The sequence below is a fragment of the Nerophis lumbriciformis genome, linkage group LG05, assembly GCF_033978685.3.
Source record: "Nerophis lumbriciformis linkage group LG05, RoL_Nlum_v2.1, whole genome shotgun sequence".
NCBI classification, from domain to species: domain Eukaryota; kingdom Metazoa; phylum Chordata; class Actinopteri; order Syngnathiformes; family Syngnathidae; genus Nerophis; species Nerophis lumbriciformis.
The window spans coordinates 22476772-22493385 of NC_084552.2; the positions used below are offsets into that span (position 1 = coordinate 22476772).

The 16614-nt window shown below is 40.8% G+C and overlaps 1 protein-coding gene across 1 annotated transcript in view; it reads left to right on the top strand.

Annotated features, from left to right (window-relative positions):
• The first annotated feature begins 15236 nt into the window (after window positions 1-15236).
• Window positions 15237-16614, top strand: part of ppp1r14bb (protein phosphatase 1, regulatory (inhibitor) subunit 14Bb) — a 70143-nt gene continuing 68765 nt past the window's right edge. The window contains exon 1 of the mRNA XM_061961085.1: window positions 15237-15789. Coding sequence (XP_061817069.1) covers window positions 15589-15789 — 201 coding nt within the window. The 5' untranslated portion in view covers window positions 15237-15588. The remainder of the gene's footprint in view (window positions 15790-16614) is intronic.

Consider the following 16614-nt stretch of genomic DNA (forward strand, 5'->3'; position numbering starts at 1 on the left):
GTGAGAGCAAGGTGAAAATGTGCACAGATGTCAGTACTGCTCCGTGTCTCAGTCCTCAGTGTGTCATCTACTCTGTGGTCTGGTCCAGCATATAGTCTGTTGACTGCATGGTGCAGCTGTCCAAAATGGGAATCTCGCCGTCTTCCGAGGCCCCGCGAGGAGGCGGAGACACTTCTACAGCTGTCCGTCCAATGTACAGAGTGTTGCCATGGATGCATCTGGAAACACAACCTTCCTATGGCAAACAGCTGCTGACAACATCTCTTTGTCTGCTGCCATTTTGTTTGCCGGTGCCAGTGCAATGAAAGTGCAGCAAGTATAATCACACATAAGAGTGGCAGTGAAAAAGATCAGATACTGCACTACTTTCGACACTGCATATGCTGTGCAACAGTTGTGGATGCTTAGCACTTTGAAGGCAAATGGAGAAGATATCATCTGTGGAGATAATGGCTGCCTTGACTCTCCTATATACTGTATGGCATAGAGGTTCCTTTTTGACCTCGAGGCCCAATGTTACCACTACAGAAGAGCCCAGGACCCACTCAAATATTAACACTGAATTAGTAATGTATGGAGAACCGGAGTGATTGGAGACTCCGATGGAAGCTCATCTGAGGACGACTGAGAGAGAGAGAGTAATCTTGCTCTTGATTTTAATCCTAGGTGAGGCAAGGCAACTTTATTTACAAACCCGTTTCCATATGAGTTGGGAAATTGTGTTAGATGTAAATATAAAAGGAATACAATGATTTGCAAATCCTTTTCAACCCATATTCAATTGAATGCACTACAAAGACAATATATTTGATGTTCAAACTCATAAACTTTATTTTTTTTTTGCAAATAATAATTAACTTAGAATTTCATGGCTGCAACACGTGCCAAAGTAGTTGGGAAAGGGCATGTTCACCACTGTGTTACATGGCCTTTCCTTTTAACAACACTCAGTAAACGTTTGGGAACTGAGGAGACACATTTTTTAAGCTTCTCAGGTAGAATTCTTTCCCATTCTTGCTTGATGTACAGCTTAAGTTGTTCAACAGTCCGGGGGTCTCCGTTCTGGTATTTTAGGCTTCATAATGCGCCACACATTTTCAATGGGAGACAGGTCTGGACTACAGGCAAGCCAGTCTAGTACCCGCACTCTTTTTCTATGAAGCCACGTTGATGTAACACGTGGCTTGGCATTGTCTTGCTGAAATAAGCAGGGGCGTCCATGGTAAAGTTGCTTGAATGGCAACATATGTTGCTCCAAAACCTGTATGTACCTTTCAGCATTAATGGCGCCTTCCCAGATGTGTAAGTTACCCATGCCTTTGGCACTAATACACCCCCATACCATCACAGATGCTGGCTTTTCAACTTTGCGCCTATAACAATCTGGATGGTTCTATTCCTCTTTGGTCCGGAGGACATGACGTCCACAGTTTCCAAAAACAATTTGAAATGTGGACTCGTCAGACCACAGAACACTTTTCCACTTTGTATCAGTCCATCTTAGATGTGCTCAGGCCCAGCGAAGCCGACGGCGTTTCTGGGTGTTGTTGATAAATGGTTTTCGCCTTGCATAGGAGAGTTTTAACTTGCACTTACAGATGTAGCGACCAACTGTAGTTACTGACAGTGGGTTTCTGAAGTGTTCCTGAGCCCATGTGGTGATATCCTTTACACACTGATGTCGTTTGTTGATGCAGTACAGCCTGAGGGATCGAAGGTCACAGGCTTAGCTGCTTACGTGCAGTGATTTCTCTAGAATCTCTGAGCCCTTTGATGATATTACGGACCGTAGATGGTGAAATCCCTAAATTCCTTGCAATAGCTGGTTGAGAAAGGTTTTTCTTAAACTGTTCAACGATTTGCTCACGCATTTGTTGACAAAGTGGTGAGCCTCTCCCCATCCTTGTTTGTGAATGACTGATCATTTCATGGAATCTACTTTTTTTACCCAATCATGGCACCCACCTGTTCCCAATTTGCCTGTTCGCCTGTGGGATGTTCCAAATAAGTGTTTGATGAGCATTCCTCAACTTTATCAGTATTTATTGCCACCTTTCCCAACTTCTTTGTCAGGTGTTGCTGGCATCAAATTCTAAAGTTAATGATTATTTGCACAAAAAAAAAATGTTTATCAGTTTGAACATCAAATATGTTGTCTTTGTAGCATATTCAACTGAATATGGGTTGAAAATGATTTGCAAATAATTGTATTCCGTTTATATTTACATCTAACACAATTTCCCAACTCATATGGAAACAGGGTTTGTATATAGCACGTTTACAACAATTTTTAAATTGGACCAAAGTGCTTTACAGGTTAAAAAGCATAGAGCATAAAACAAAACAAAAACAAACAAAGAACATAAACAATGACTGAGCTAAACAAGATAGTGCAAAAGCAATACGGTAAAAGGGTTTGAATAAAAAGTAAAATTGCAAGATAAAAATAATGAAATAATAGAAGTGCGACAAATTGGAAAAAAAAAAACTAAAGCGAAGAGGGGCTGGGGGGTATAGAAATGGTGGCCAAGTGGGCGGGCTCAGCTCAGGTTAAAGGCCAGCGAGAAGAGGTAGGTCTTAAGAAGGGTTTTGAAGACCCCCCAGGCTCTGGGCTGACCTAATGTGGATTTATTAAGTATCTCCAACCTATACTGACAGTTTAACAGCATAAACCTTGTAAACTGATATGAAACCATGTATTGATCACAAAGATTATTATCAAAACTTAGGTCAAGGTGTGTACAAAAATAAATACTGATCAAATATACTGCAAAAGGAGTGGCTCATAAAAACAGTGATAAAATAAATAAACTCTTACTGAACCATGAATGATGATGCATTTGTTTCTTAAATAAACTGTCAATGAAATTGCAAATGCAAATAAAAATGTAGCTTCACCACTTCAGTTGTAAATTTTGCGTTTAGGAAACTTCTCTATGACTTGAGCTCCATACTTTTTCTGTTTGTTTTTGTCAATACCACCACATGTGGCGGAAAAGTGTATTACAACTGAGTACCGCCGTGACCGCAGCTGAGAAAAAATGGCCCACGGCCCTCTGGTTAAGAAACGGCGCTGTGTTGGTTGCAATCACGTGACTTCCGGGTTTCAGCTTGGCGACTTTGTAGCTAAATCTGGCGATTTTTTTCATGTTAACGGCTACTGGCGACAAATCTAGCGAGTTTTTCCAGTGTTACTGAGGGCTTTTCTTCTGTCTTGGAGACTTTTAAAGTGAAAGCACACTGCAGTTACTGTCCTCAATGAGCAGTGGCGGATATTGCATTGAGCCCCTCCCTCGTTCCTAAGTACTCACATGCAGTCAGTCTAACTCGGGAGTCAAACTCATTTTAGCTCGGGGGCCCCATGGAGGAAAGTCTATTCCGAAGTGGGCCGGACTGGTGTACACTGTAAACAAAAAATCCTGTAAAAAAACGGTCATCTACTGGCAGCTACGGCTGCCAAACAAAAACCATAAAATTAAAGTAAAACATTGTAAACCAAATTCTGGGTATTTGTTCTGTTGTGTTTATGTTGTGTTACGGTGCGGATGTTCTCCCGAAATGTGTTTGTCATTCTTGTTTGGTGTGGATTCACAGTGTGGTGTATATTTCTAACAGTGTTAAAGTTGTTTATACTGGCACCCTCAGTGTAACCTGTATCGCTGTTGATGAAGTATGCGTTGCATTCACTCGTGTGTGCGCGTACAGAAGCCGCACATATCTTGTGACTGGGTCTGGACGATGTTAGAATGGATGAAAAGCGGACGTGACGATAGCTCGTAGAATACGTTAAAGGCAGTGCATTTGAGGCACGCCCCCAAGATTGTGGTCCGGGTGGACGAGATATAATGACTGTTGAACACCTTCGTTCGATAATGAAGGTTGCCTCAGCTCAAAGCCTGAGCCGCGACATTAATGAACTAGCATCCAAGAAAAGATGGCAGGTATCTGGCTTGGGCACATCAGATTAGATCAGTGTGTTGCAAACTGAGCAGTTTAAAGTCCTGAATGGTTGGTTTATTCATTGTTATTTTATTTTAAAATTTATTAGCCTGTGGAAAAAGTTAATGTTGATATTTACCTCAGAAGGCTACAAATAGAAAAGAGGCATTAAATTTTTATTTAAATTGTATTTGATATGCCATTGATGTTTTATTATTATTATTATTATTATTTGAAACTCGATTTTGCATGTCACTATAAAGTTATATAAGCCTTGCTTGTTCAATATTCAATGCAAAACTTGTTTGGGTCCCTATCAAAAGGTTAATTTGTTCAACCTTGGCCCGCGGCTTTGTTCAGTTTTAAATTTTGACCCACTCTGTATTTGAGTTTGACACCCCTGAGTTAGATTGTTAGTATGGACATGGACTTTTATATAACAAGCTACATATTTAATGAAAGATAATTACTGTAATTTTACATGAATTTGAAAGTAATTTAAGAAAACAGAAAATGCTATGTATAATTAATTTGGTATTTTTCTGTAAAAAAAAAAAGAAGAAATATTCATAGTTTGTCATTACTGGCATATTACTTAAAATAACAGACGGATTGTTTATTTACAGATAACATCTTCAATTCTACAGTTTTATAAACTATTTAAAAAAAATAGAAAAATTACAGTATAAATTTAGAGTAAATTAACCATAAAAATAGGATTTTTCTTTACAGTGTAATCATGGCATGATAACTTAAAAATAAAGACAACTTCAGATTGTTTTTTTGTTTAAAGATAGACCATGCGCACTCCGAAAATGTACAAATAATAATGTTTTTTTTTCTACACTTACATGTTGCGGTTAATACTATTCTATCTTCATTTATCGTTAGTTATACTTTCTGAATAAATAATGTGATAATGTTCATCAGTCAAATAGGTGGAATTGAGTCCGACAGAGTTGTAAAATGCTCCCATTGTTATTCATTTTTAATCCATCAAAAGATGAAATAAATAATAATATCAAAAGCAAATTACAGGGTTTTATTAATGTAATTTACTCATTTTCCTCAATTGATGTACTAACATTATGTGGTTTATTATGTACATATGTAGCATCATCTACAACAAAACTTGTCAATTTGGACTCATTTCATTAATCACACAGGAAGTTAGAAGGGGATACTTAATATTTCAGCATGTTAATGTGTGCCCAGAAAATGTGTCCCCAGTCATAAGTACAACACAAAATGCACAGATTATCAAAAGCTTTTATTTGGGTAGAAATGTCACAGGTTACATTACCAACATCTGTGACAATCAAGGCATGAACGTAACAATCCACATTTTGTATGCTGTCACAAATAAGACGCGAAAGTACGTAGTGTCCAAACACTGAAGTGTTGCCTCTATCTTAACACGGCACATAGCTCCGCCCCTTCTGAAGTCATGCCCACTCCTGCTGCAAGGGATACAAAGAATTGCTATTGCGACATCCGGTGGACACATTTAGAAAAGCAGTTTTTTTCATTGAAAAAATTCTGCTAATTTTTATACTTGGCAAACTCATCCCGACTGCAAATGAGTTTTGCATGCTCATGGCTTACTTACAAATGCTTCCCAACCGTCACGCTAAAATAAATCACTGCAACGTCCCAAACGTTTGTTAAGTCAACAGATTCAGCCCTCCAGTCTTGTATTAGATACTCTAGCACACAGGTGTCCAACTCAAGGGACCCACAATATCATTTTATCTGGCCCGCAAACACCTGGAAATGATATGTGTCAATAAATTACTTCATATTTTCTCACTAAATGTAATTTTTTTCATTTTGACAGAAAACAATATATGTACTGCTTGAAATTGTATGCCTTTTAAACTTTAATAGTATCCAATATTGCAACAAATATTACAGTATATTATCATACTTTCCAAACATGTTTTCGCCTAAATGAAAATAAATAAAAATACTTAACTTTACAGCACACTACCCATTAAATTAATATAAATGACAATAAATTGTACGTTGTACTTTACAGCATATTACTGTAAATTGAAAAAAACTATTACAGTTTTTTGTGTTAAAATTCTGTTGAGTGAGCTGCCAGTTTTTGACTGTAAAATCTACGGTTGTTGTTTTTAATGATAAATGGAAAGAAAGTGTGTTTTTACGGTAGAACAACTGGCAGCTAAATTGCCAGAGTAAAAAAAGAACTTGTGCTGTTTTTCCATTAACAGTATAATGTTGTAAAACCCAATGTCAATTTAACACAAAAATTCTAAGCTGCCATCTTTTTCCGTAACCCCTCACCCCAAAAAACGTTTTCCGTAAAATGTTGCAAAAAAAAAAAAAGACACTATATTTTACAGTAAAATGTAAAGTTTTTACTGTAAAATCAGCAGTCTACTTACAACAATTTATATAATTAAACATGAAATCCAGAGGCAAATTCATACATTATTCCCTGTTACAAGCGGCCCTCTGATAGCAGCCATAACTGCCATGTGGCCCTCAATGAAGCTGAGTTTGACATCCCTGCTTTTGCATTTAACACATACCGTACTTGCCAACCCTCCCGGATTTTCCGGGAGACTCCCGAAATTCAGCGCCTCTCCCGAAAACCTCCCGGGACAAATTTTCTCCCGAAAATCTCTCGAAATTCAGGCGGAGCTGGAAGCCACGCCCCCTCCAACTCCATGCGGACCTGAGTGACGTGTTAACAGCCTGTATTCACGTCCGCTTTCCCACAATATAAACAGCGTGCCTGCCCAATGACGTTATAACTGTAGAATGATGGAGGGCGAGTTCTTGGTTTCTTATGTGGGTTTATTGTTAGGCAGTTTCATTAACGTCCTCCCAGCGCAGTAACAACACACAATAGCAGTCATGTTTTATTCTACCGTAAAGCAGTTTGTCTGCCGTAAACAGCAATGTTGTTGTAATATATTGAGTTGGAGGCAATAACCAGGCGAGGTGATGAAGTACATCTCTTTACTGTAGACTTCAGAACAGACTCACACACTTGACGTCAGGTGCGCAACACCACGTAAATCGTTGGCCAACCAAAAAGTAACCCCAGTGCGCTATAGCCAACATTCACCAGGAGATGGCAACAGACAAACATAGATCACTCTATTACATTCCTCCCCTTTTAGAAATGTAGAAGTTAATAAAAAGAAATAAACAACCCAACCAAAAAATGCAGCAGCTCAATTAAAAAACTGTACTTAAGCCACAATCTTTTTTTTTTTTTAGTACTGAACTCTTAACCCTCATTTGTAAACAATAACATGCTTATTATACAAACAGTATTTGTACACCTTTAACACAGATTTTTATACTGTCTTCAGAGATTCAGTTTTTTTGGTGGTACTCGAAACCTTTCTGGGTACCTGCGAAAGGGTGTTCAGAATGGTTAGAAAAATAGTGACAGAGAATAGAACAAGGATGGACAATTCAACCCTTAACTCAACAATGAGTAGATGAGTGTTATGTGTGTGTATATGTGTAAATAAATGAACATTGAAATTCAAGTATTTCTTTTATATATATATATATATATATATATATATATATATATATATATATATATATATATATATATATATATATATATATATATAATAAAATAAATATATATATAGCTAGAATTCACTGAAAGTCAAGTATTTCTTATATATATATATCATCAACCTCACCGCACGTCACTGATATATATATATATATATATATAAAATACTTGACTTGGTGAATTCTAGCTGTAAATATACTCCTCCCCTCTTGGCCACGCCCCCAACCACGCCCCCGCCCCACCCCGACCACGCCCCCACCCCCCACCCCCCACCTCAAGGTTGGCAAGTATGATTTAACAAACACAGAACTAATTTGATTTAAAGTACACAAACTGTGACGATCTGTCATGTCAGGTGCCACGTGTTCTGTTGTTTCCTCAGTTTGTGTTTATTTCCCGGTCAGCGCTCTTATTTTGGTTCCATGTCCTGTCCTATATGTGTCCCAGGGGTTGTGGGGTCATGCGAGTTCATAACATGATCCTCGAGCCAGGAAGTGACTATGTAGAGCCGACCATTTTTGGCCGCACATTTCCTAGAGCAGTGGTCCCCAACCACCAGGCCGCGGCCCGGTACCGGTCCGTGGACCGATTGGTACCGGGCCGAACAAGAAATTAAAAAAAAAAAAATATATATTTTATTTATTTTTATTTATTTTTTAAAATTGAATCAACATAAAAAACACAATATATACATTATATATCAATATAGATCAATACAGTCTGCAGGGATACAGTCCGTAAGCACACATGATTGTATTTCTTTATGACAAAAAAAATAAAAAAATGAAACAATAAAACAATACCTTAACCCCCCCTTCAGTCCGTGGGACAAATTTTCAAGTGTTGACCGGTCCGCAGCTACAAAAAGGTTGGGGACCACTGTCCTAAAGGACATGAAGGCCAGGTTTGTGCAATTCCAACCCACGACGAGCTCACTCCTTCTCCCTCCGGCAAGGCCGCCGTCGCCTGTCCTGCGTCCAGCCAAACTGCCACAACCAGCCCGGCCGCCGCCTCCTGCTCTTCCAGTGGGTCTTACAAAAACGACACGTCCAGCTCTTCCAGTTGGTCTTCCGACGACACCACATCCTGTTTGTCCCCCAGTTACTCCTCTTCCTGTGCTAGCGCCTTGTCAACCTGAGGTGCTACTTCCTGCTGGTCCGGTGATGGCTCCTCTGGAGCCCACGGCGCTGTCCATCCTGGTGTACTATTGGGACTCTGCACGGGATGTGTCGTTGTCCCTCCTCCTGCCGCCCTTCCGCCATTCCCTGGCTTTTACAGCGGGGGATGCCACTGACCAACAGCTCCTTCCTCCGATAAAAGGAAGCGTTTGGTGTCCACTTCGTGGGGTTGGGGCCCACTAGCTCTGCTCATCACTGATGATGTCGCAGACGACATCGTCTCCTACAACAAGGCCGCCGCTGCCGTCGCATCGCCCGTCAAGCCCGCCACTGCCACATCTACGTCAGGCGAGCCCGCCGCCCTCCTCTTTGTTCGGGGGGGCGGCACCATGGTTCAGCTCCAGATGTCCTCTCAAGAGGGGTGGCTTTGAAGCGACCCCGTCACCCCCAACAGGGCAACTTCCACGGGGACACAAGACTTGGCGACCCGCCGCCAACTCCTCCCTCCAACCTCCCGTGACTTTGAACCTTGTTTTTTTTTTTGGGGACATCTGGAATCTGTCTCCCGTCATGTCAGGTGTCACATGTTCTGTTGTTTTCTTAGTTTGTGTTCATTTCCTGGTCAGCGCTCTTACAAACCCTGTTTCCATATGAGTTGGGAAATTGTGTTAGATGTAAATATAAATGGAATACAATGATTTGCAAATCATTTTCAACCCATATTCAGTTGAATATGCTACAAAGACAACATATTTGATGTTCAAACTGATAAGCTTTTTTTTTTTTGCAAATAATCATTAACTTTAGAATTTGATGCCAGCAACACGTGACAAAGAAGTTGGGAAAGGTGGCAATAAATACTGGTAAAGTTGAGGAATGCTCATCAAACACTTATTTGGAACATCCACAGGTGAACAGGCAAATTGGGAACAGGTGGGTGCCATGATTGGGTATAAAAGTTGATTCCATGAAATGCTCAGTCATTCACAAACAAAGATGGGGCGAGGGTCACCACTTTGTCAACAAATGCGTGAGCAAATTGTCGAACAGTTTAAGAAAAACCTTTCTCGACCAGCTATTGCAAGGAATTTAGGGATTTCACCATCTACGGTCCGTAATATCATCAAAGGGTTCAGAGAATCTGGAGAAATCACTGCACGTAAGCAGTTAAGCCCGTGACCTGCGATCCCTCAGGCTGTACTGCATCAACAAGCGACATCAGTGTGTAAAGGATATCACCACATGGGCTCAGGAACACTTCAGAAACCCACTGCCAGTAACTACAGTTGGTCGCTACATCTGTAAGTGCAAGTTGAAACTCTCCTATGCAAGGCGAAAACCGTTTATCAACAACACCCAGAAACGCCGTCAGCTTCGCTGGGCCTGAACTCATCTAAGATGGACTGATACAAAGTGAAAAAGTGTTCTGTGGTCTGACAAGTCCACATTTCAAATTGTTTTTGGAAATAGTGGACGTCGTGTTCTCTGGACCAAAGAGGAAAAGAACCATCCGGATTGTTATAGGCGCAAAGTTGAAAAGGCAGCATCTGTGATGGTATGGGGTGTATTAGTGCTCAAGACATGGGTAACTTACACATCTGTGAAGGCGCCATTAATGCTGAAAGGTACATACAGGTTTTGGAGCAACATATGTTTCCATCCAAGCAACGTTACCATGGACACCCCTGCTTATTTCAGCAAGACAATGCCAAGCCACGTGTTACATCAACGTGGCTTCATATCAAAAGAGTGCAAGTACTAGACTGGCCTGCCTGTAGTCCAGACCTGTCTCCCATTGAAAATGTGTGGCGCATTATGAAGCCTAAAATACCACAACGGAGACCCTCGGACTGTTGAACAACTTAAGCTGTACATCAAGCAAGAATGGGAAAGAATTCCACCTGAGAAGCTTAAAAAATGTGTCTCCTCAGTTCCCAAACGTTTACTGAGTGTTGTTAAAAGGAAAGGCCATGTAACACAGTGGTGAACATGCCCTTTCCCAACTACTTTGGCACGTGTTGCAGCCATGAAATTCTAAGTTAATTATTATTTGCAAAAAAATAATAAAGTTTAAGAGTTTGAACATCAAATATCTTGTCTTTGTAGTGCATTCAATTGAATATGGGTTGAAAAGGATTTGCAAATCATTGTATTCCGTTTATATTTACATCTAACACAATTTCCCAACTCATATGGAAACGGGGTTTGTATTTTGGTTCCATGTGCGCTTTTCCCCTCATCTGTCGCTGATTGGCAGTCTGGCCACACCTGGTCGTGGTTGCCAATCAGCTTGCTTCTGTTTATGCCTGTCTCACCTCGACGATTGTTTAGTTTCATCTATGTCTCTTTGTTACTGACTGTTAGCTGTGTGCACAACTGCGTTGAGAAGGATTAAATACTTGTCTTACCTGCACATGGTCCTCCTGTCTCCTGCACCTTGGGGCCATGCAAGTTCGTAACACAAACGAAGGATCAACGGAAAAAAAGTAAATTTTTTATCATACTTAGTATTTTTTTAAACTCACTTTTTATCTCTTCCACGACATTATTCCTTTTTCCTACAGCGTCCATCGCATTAAATTATACAAATGAGGTAATGACATCATGTAGCAACTTCTAGCGACTTTTATGACAGCCAATCGGTTATATTCACCCGATGCGTGCGCTGTTTCCCCCTCCACAAGGGAGAGGGGGGCAGAGGAGAAAAGAAAAGAAACGGCAGATCAACTGGTCTAAAAAAAAAGTGGTCTATTTAAAGGCTAGAGTATACAAATGAGTTTTAAGATGGGACTTAAATGTTTCTACTGAGGTAACATCTCTAACTGTTACGGGGAGGGCATTCTATAGTACTGGAGTCCGAATAGAAACTGCTCTATAGCCCGCAGAATTTTTTTGGGCTCTGGGAATCACTAATAAGCCAGAGTTCTTTGAACGCAGATTCACACACTTACACATCTGTGAAGGCGCCATTAATGCTGAAAGGTACATACAGGTTTTGGAGCAACATATGTTGCCATCCAAGCAACGTTAACATGGACGCCCCTGCTTATTTCAGCAAGACAATGCCAAGCCACGTGTTACAACAGCATGGTTTCGTAGTAAAAGAGTGCGGGTACTAGACTAGCCTGCCTGTAGTCCACACCTGTCAAGCAAGAATGGGAAATAATTCCACCTGAAAATCTTTAAAAATTGGTCTCCTCAGTTCCCACTGAGTGTTGCTAAAAGGAAAGGCCATGTAACACAGTGGTAAAAATGCCCCTGTGCCAACTTTTTTGCAACGTGTTGCTGCCATTAAATTCCAAGTTAATGATTATTTGTAGGGATGTCCGATAATGGCTTTTTGCCGATATTCCGATATTAACCAAACCCTTAATTATTGATACCGATATCAACCGATGTTGATATCAACCGATACTGATATATACAGTCGTGGAATTAACACATTATTATGCCTAATTCGGACAACCAGGTATGGTGAAGATAAGGTACTTTTTTTAAAATTAATTAATTAATTAAAAACATTTTCTTGAATAAAAAAGAAAGTAAAACAATATAAAAACAGTTACATAGAAACTAGTAATTAATGAAAATGAGTAAAATGAACTGTTAAAGGTTAGTACTATTAGTGGACCAGCAGCACGCACAATCATGTGTGCTTACGGACTGTATCCCTTGCAGACTGTATTGATATATATTGATATATAATGTAGGAACCAGAATATTAATAATAGAAAGAAACAACCCTTTTGTGTGAATGAGTGAATGAGGGAGGTTTTTTGGGTTGGTGCACTAATTGTAAGTGTATCTTGTGTTTTTTATGTTGATTTAATTAAAAAAAAAAAAAACCATACCGATAATAAAAAAAAACCAATACCGATAATTTCCGATATTACATTTTAACGCATTTCCGATATTATCGGACATCTCTAATTATTTGCCCCCCAAAATTACGTTTCTCAGTTTGAACATTAAATATCTTGTCTTTGCAGCATATTCAATTGAATATAAGATGAAAAGGATTTGCAAATCATCGTATTCTGTTTTTATTTACGATTTACACAACGCATACTTGCCAACCCTCCCGGATTTTCCGGGAGACTCCCGAAATTCAGCGCCTTTCCCGAAAACCTCCCCGGACAAATTTTCTCCCGAAAATCTCCCGAAATTCAGGCGGACCTGAATGACGTGTCGACAGCCTGTTTTCACGTCCGCTTTCCCACAATATAAACAGCGTGCCTGCCCAATCACCTTATAACTGTAGAATGATCGAGGGCGAGTTCTTGGTTTCTTATGTGGGTTTATTGTTAGGCAGTTTCATTAACGTCCTCCCAGCGCGGCAACAACACACAACAACAGCAGTCACGTTTTCGTCTACCGTAAAGCATTTCGTCTGCCGTAAACAGCAATGTTGTGACACTCTTAAACAGGACAATACTCCCATCTACTGTGCATGCATATGTGACAATAACATCTAGGGCTTTTAAAGAGTGCACAACTGCGGACACAACAAGGAGACGAAGCAGAATGCATCATCAGAGAGGGTGTTCAGCATGGTTAGAAAAATAGTGACAGAGAATAGAACAAGGATGGACAATTCAACCCTTAACTCAACAATGAGTAGATGAGTGTTATGTGTGTGTATATGTGTAAATAAATGAACACTGAAATTCAAGTATTTCTCTTATTTTTATATATATATGTCTGTCTATCTGTGTTGGCCCTGCGATGAGGTGGCGACTTGTCCAGGGTGTACCCCGCCTTCCGCCCGATTGTAGCTGAGATAGGCTCCAGCTCCCCGCGACCCCGGAGGGAATAAGCGGTAGAAAATGGATGGATGGATGGATATATATATATATGTATATGTATATATATATATATATATATATAGCTAGAATTCACTGAAAGTCAAGTATTTCTTATATTTATATATATATATATATATATATATATATATATATATATATATATATATATATATATATATATATATATATATATATATATATATATATATATATATATATATATATACATATATCAGTGACGTGCGGTCACTAGAGGCCACCATGGAAAGAAACAAAATGTAAAAAGAAAACAAATTAATTAAATTGTTATATGTATTCAGTGAGTATACTCTAAAGATATTTTCCATTTAACTTCACCAGTTTTCGATTATTTTTATTCAAAATAGCTGAATTTTCACATTTGCCGTTCAAATACTGAGAAGAGACGGTGCGGTGATCAGCAGCCAGTTGAGGCACGTCACTCAGTTGTGCCTCAACATGGATTGCGCAATGACTCGGCTAACTGCTGGCCTGCTGTGCAGTGAGACCGTATTGCTATATGAATTATATTATACATTTCCATAGTTTAGTTAGCTGAGGTATATAATGTACAGTGTATTTTGTCAACAACTATATGTGTGTAACGTATTTCTTGTGTTGAGCAATCATAAAACTGCTGCGAAGACGCACTGTGTGAGGCTCGCAGTAATCCCGCCTCCTGGTGCCGGTTAATGCACCCCCGCGCAGAGTGCACCCCCCGACGGGAGCGCCACACCAACCAAAGCCCACACCCAAACCCTCCACGTGCAAGACCGAATCCACCCAAAAAAAGTCACTTAACAAGAAGCCAAAAAGTGCAAAAACAACAATGCTCGCGCCGGAGGAGCCGTGAACGACTGCAGGGACACAACATTAGGTACACCTGCAGACTGCAGCACGGATTTCATATTTCATTCATTCACAACTCCTCAAACATGAACACCACTGTTCCCGCACTTATAAGTAAAGGTAAGACCATAATAACGTTTTTTTAATTACATGTGCTTTTTTGTGTGCTACAGTTTGTATGTGTAAAGTTAAAGTTTAGTTAAAGTACCAATGATTGTCACACACACACTAGGTATGGTGAAATGTGTCCTCTGCATTTGACCCATCCCCTTGATCACCCCCTGGGAGGTGAGGGGAGCAGTGGGCAGTGGGCGCTGCGCCCGGGAATAATTTTTGGTGATTTAACCCCCAATTCCAACCCTTGATGCTGAGTGCCAAGCAGGGAAGAATGCTGGTATGAGCTTTTAAACATCACCCGTTAACTGCTGCCAATCAAATGGTGAATAAGATACTCTTTAGGGTTCATATGTTTGTAAATCTGACTGTGATGAAGTCAGTGCCTCACCAGCCATCAACCTCACCGCACGTCACTGATATATATATATATATATATATATATATATAAAATACTTGACTTGGTGAATTCTAGCTGTAAATATACTCCTCCCCTCTTAATCACGCCCCCAACCACCCCACCTCCCGAAATCAGTGGTCTCAAGGTTGGCAAGTATGCACAACGTGTCTTATGGTATCAAAGTGTCATTTTTTTTTTTTTTTGAAGTGCTGTGTCATATTTTTCAGACATGTGAGATATATAATTTTGTGAGGTACGGTATGGATAACGGTTGGGAAGCTTTATTAAGAAAATGAGTTTTGTATGGAAGACAATGCAGAGAAGCGTACAAGTGGGCGTGGCCTGACTTTTGAGGGAGGAGACCAAAAAGAAAGTCAACGTTTGTAATGTTTCTCTCTCTCTCTCTTACGTCAGACGCTTTCTCTCTCTCGCACACACGCTTGAAGAGAAAGAGAGGAGAGGACATTCTCTTTGTACTGAATAAAGAAGAGTTGACCGCCGTCCTTTTTTTTATGTAAGCAGGGTTTGCATGCTGTAAATAGCCCATTAAGCCGCGGTGACTCTCTTTACCCGGAACTGTCCGAGTGGGGGCGAGCTGCTCGGACAACAAAAGCGGCTCTTCTTCCTCAACCAGGGATTTTTTGTTATTTATTTTTGCCTTTTCTTTCCCCAAATTTCCTCCATCGCTGCCAGGCGAAAAACAATCGAGCATCGCTTCCCCGACCCACCACCCCCATCTCCGGATCTACTCGCCCGCCGCCGAACCGAGCGAGCATGGCGGCCGTCACAAGCCCGGAGACAAGCCCTCAGCCCCGGGTGTATTTCCAGACGCCGGCCGGCACCACGGAGGAGCCCGAGACCCCGGTCCGCAAGCAGGGACGCGTCACCGTCAAGTACGACCGCAAGGAGCTGAGGAAGCGACTCAACCTGGAGGAGTGGATCATCGACCAGCTGACGGACCTCTACGACTGCGAGGTACCGTGGAACACACCGTCCGATCGAAGCTATCGATCAGGCGGCCCTACTAAGTAAAAGAGCCGCGCTAATTCAATGGATCGCTTGAAAAATCCTATTTTTTAACTTGAAGTTTAGTGCAATCTTGAGTAAAATTGAATGACAATTACACATGATACGTTGGGGGCTCCTGTTCAACACCACGTTGCAGGTGCTATTCATAGCCCATGCAGCTTTTATAGGCACAATCCTCACACAGGCAGGCTGTGCTGCAAGCTGATTGGCCGAAAGAGCTTTAAAGCACACCTGTGCAATAGCCACTGTGATAGCCTGTTTTTTTCCCTTTAGAAATAACATTTAGCTCAGGGGTGTCTAACTCATTTCATATGGGGCAGTATAGCTCGGTTGGTAGAGCGGCCATGCCAGCGACTTGAGGGCTGCAGGTTCGATTCCCCGCTTCCGCCATCCTAGTCACTGCTGTTGTGTCCTTGTGCAAGACACTGTACCCACCTGCTCCCAGTGCCACCCACACTGGTTTAAAAATGTAAATTAGATATTGGGTTTCACAATGTAAAGCGCTTTGAGCATACTTGACAACCTTGAAATTACACCCTCGGGTCTCCATTTCGCGAGGTGGCCCATAACCCTGGGCTGGGACCGGTGGTGCCCTGACCGTTCATGAGTGAGTATATCCGTTCGGCCACCGTGTTCAATGGAGAAGTCTGATGTACAAAATTTACAGGCAGCATACCCCTTCCCCTTCGAACTGTCCTGGATAAACTGAAATTCTTGTTTCTATTCGTTTTGGAACTTACAAGCGTATTTCTTCATCTTACTCGTCGTCGG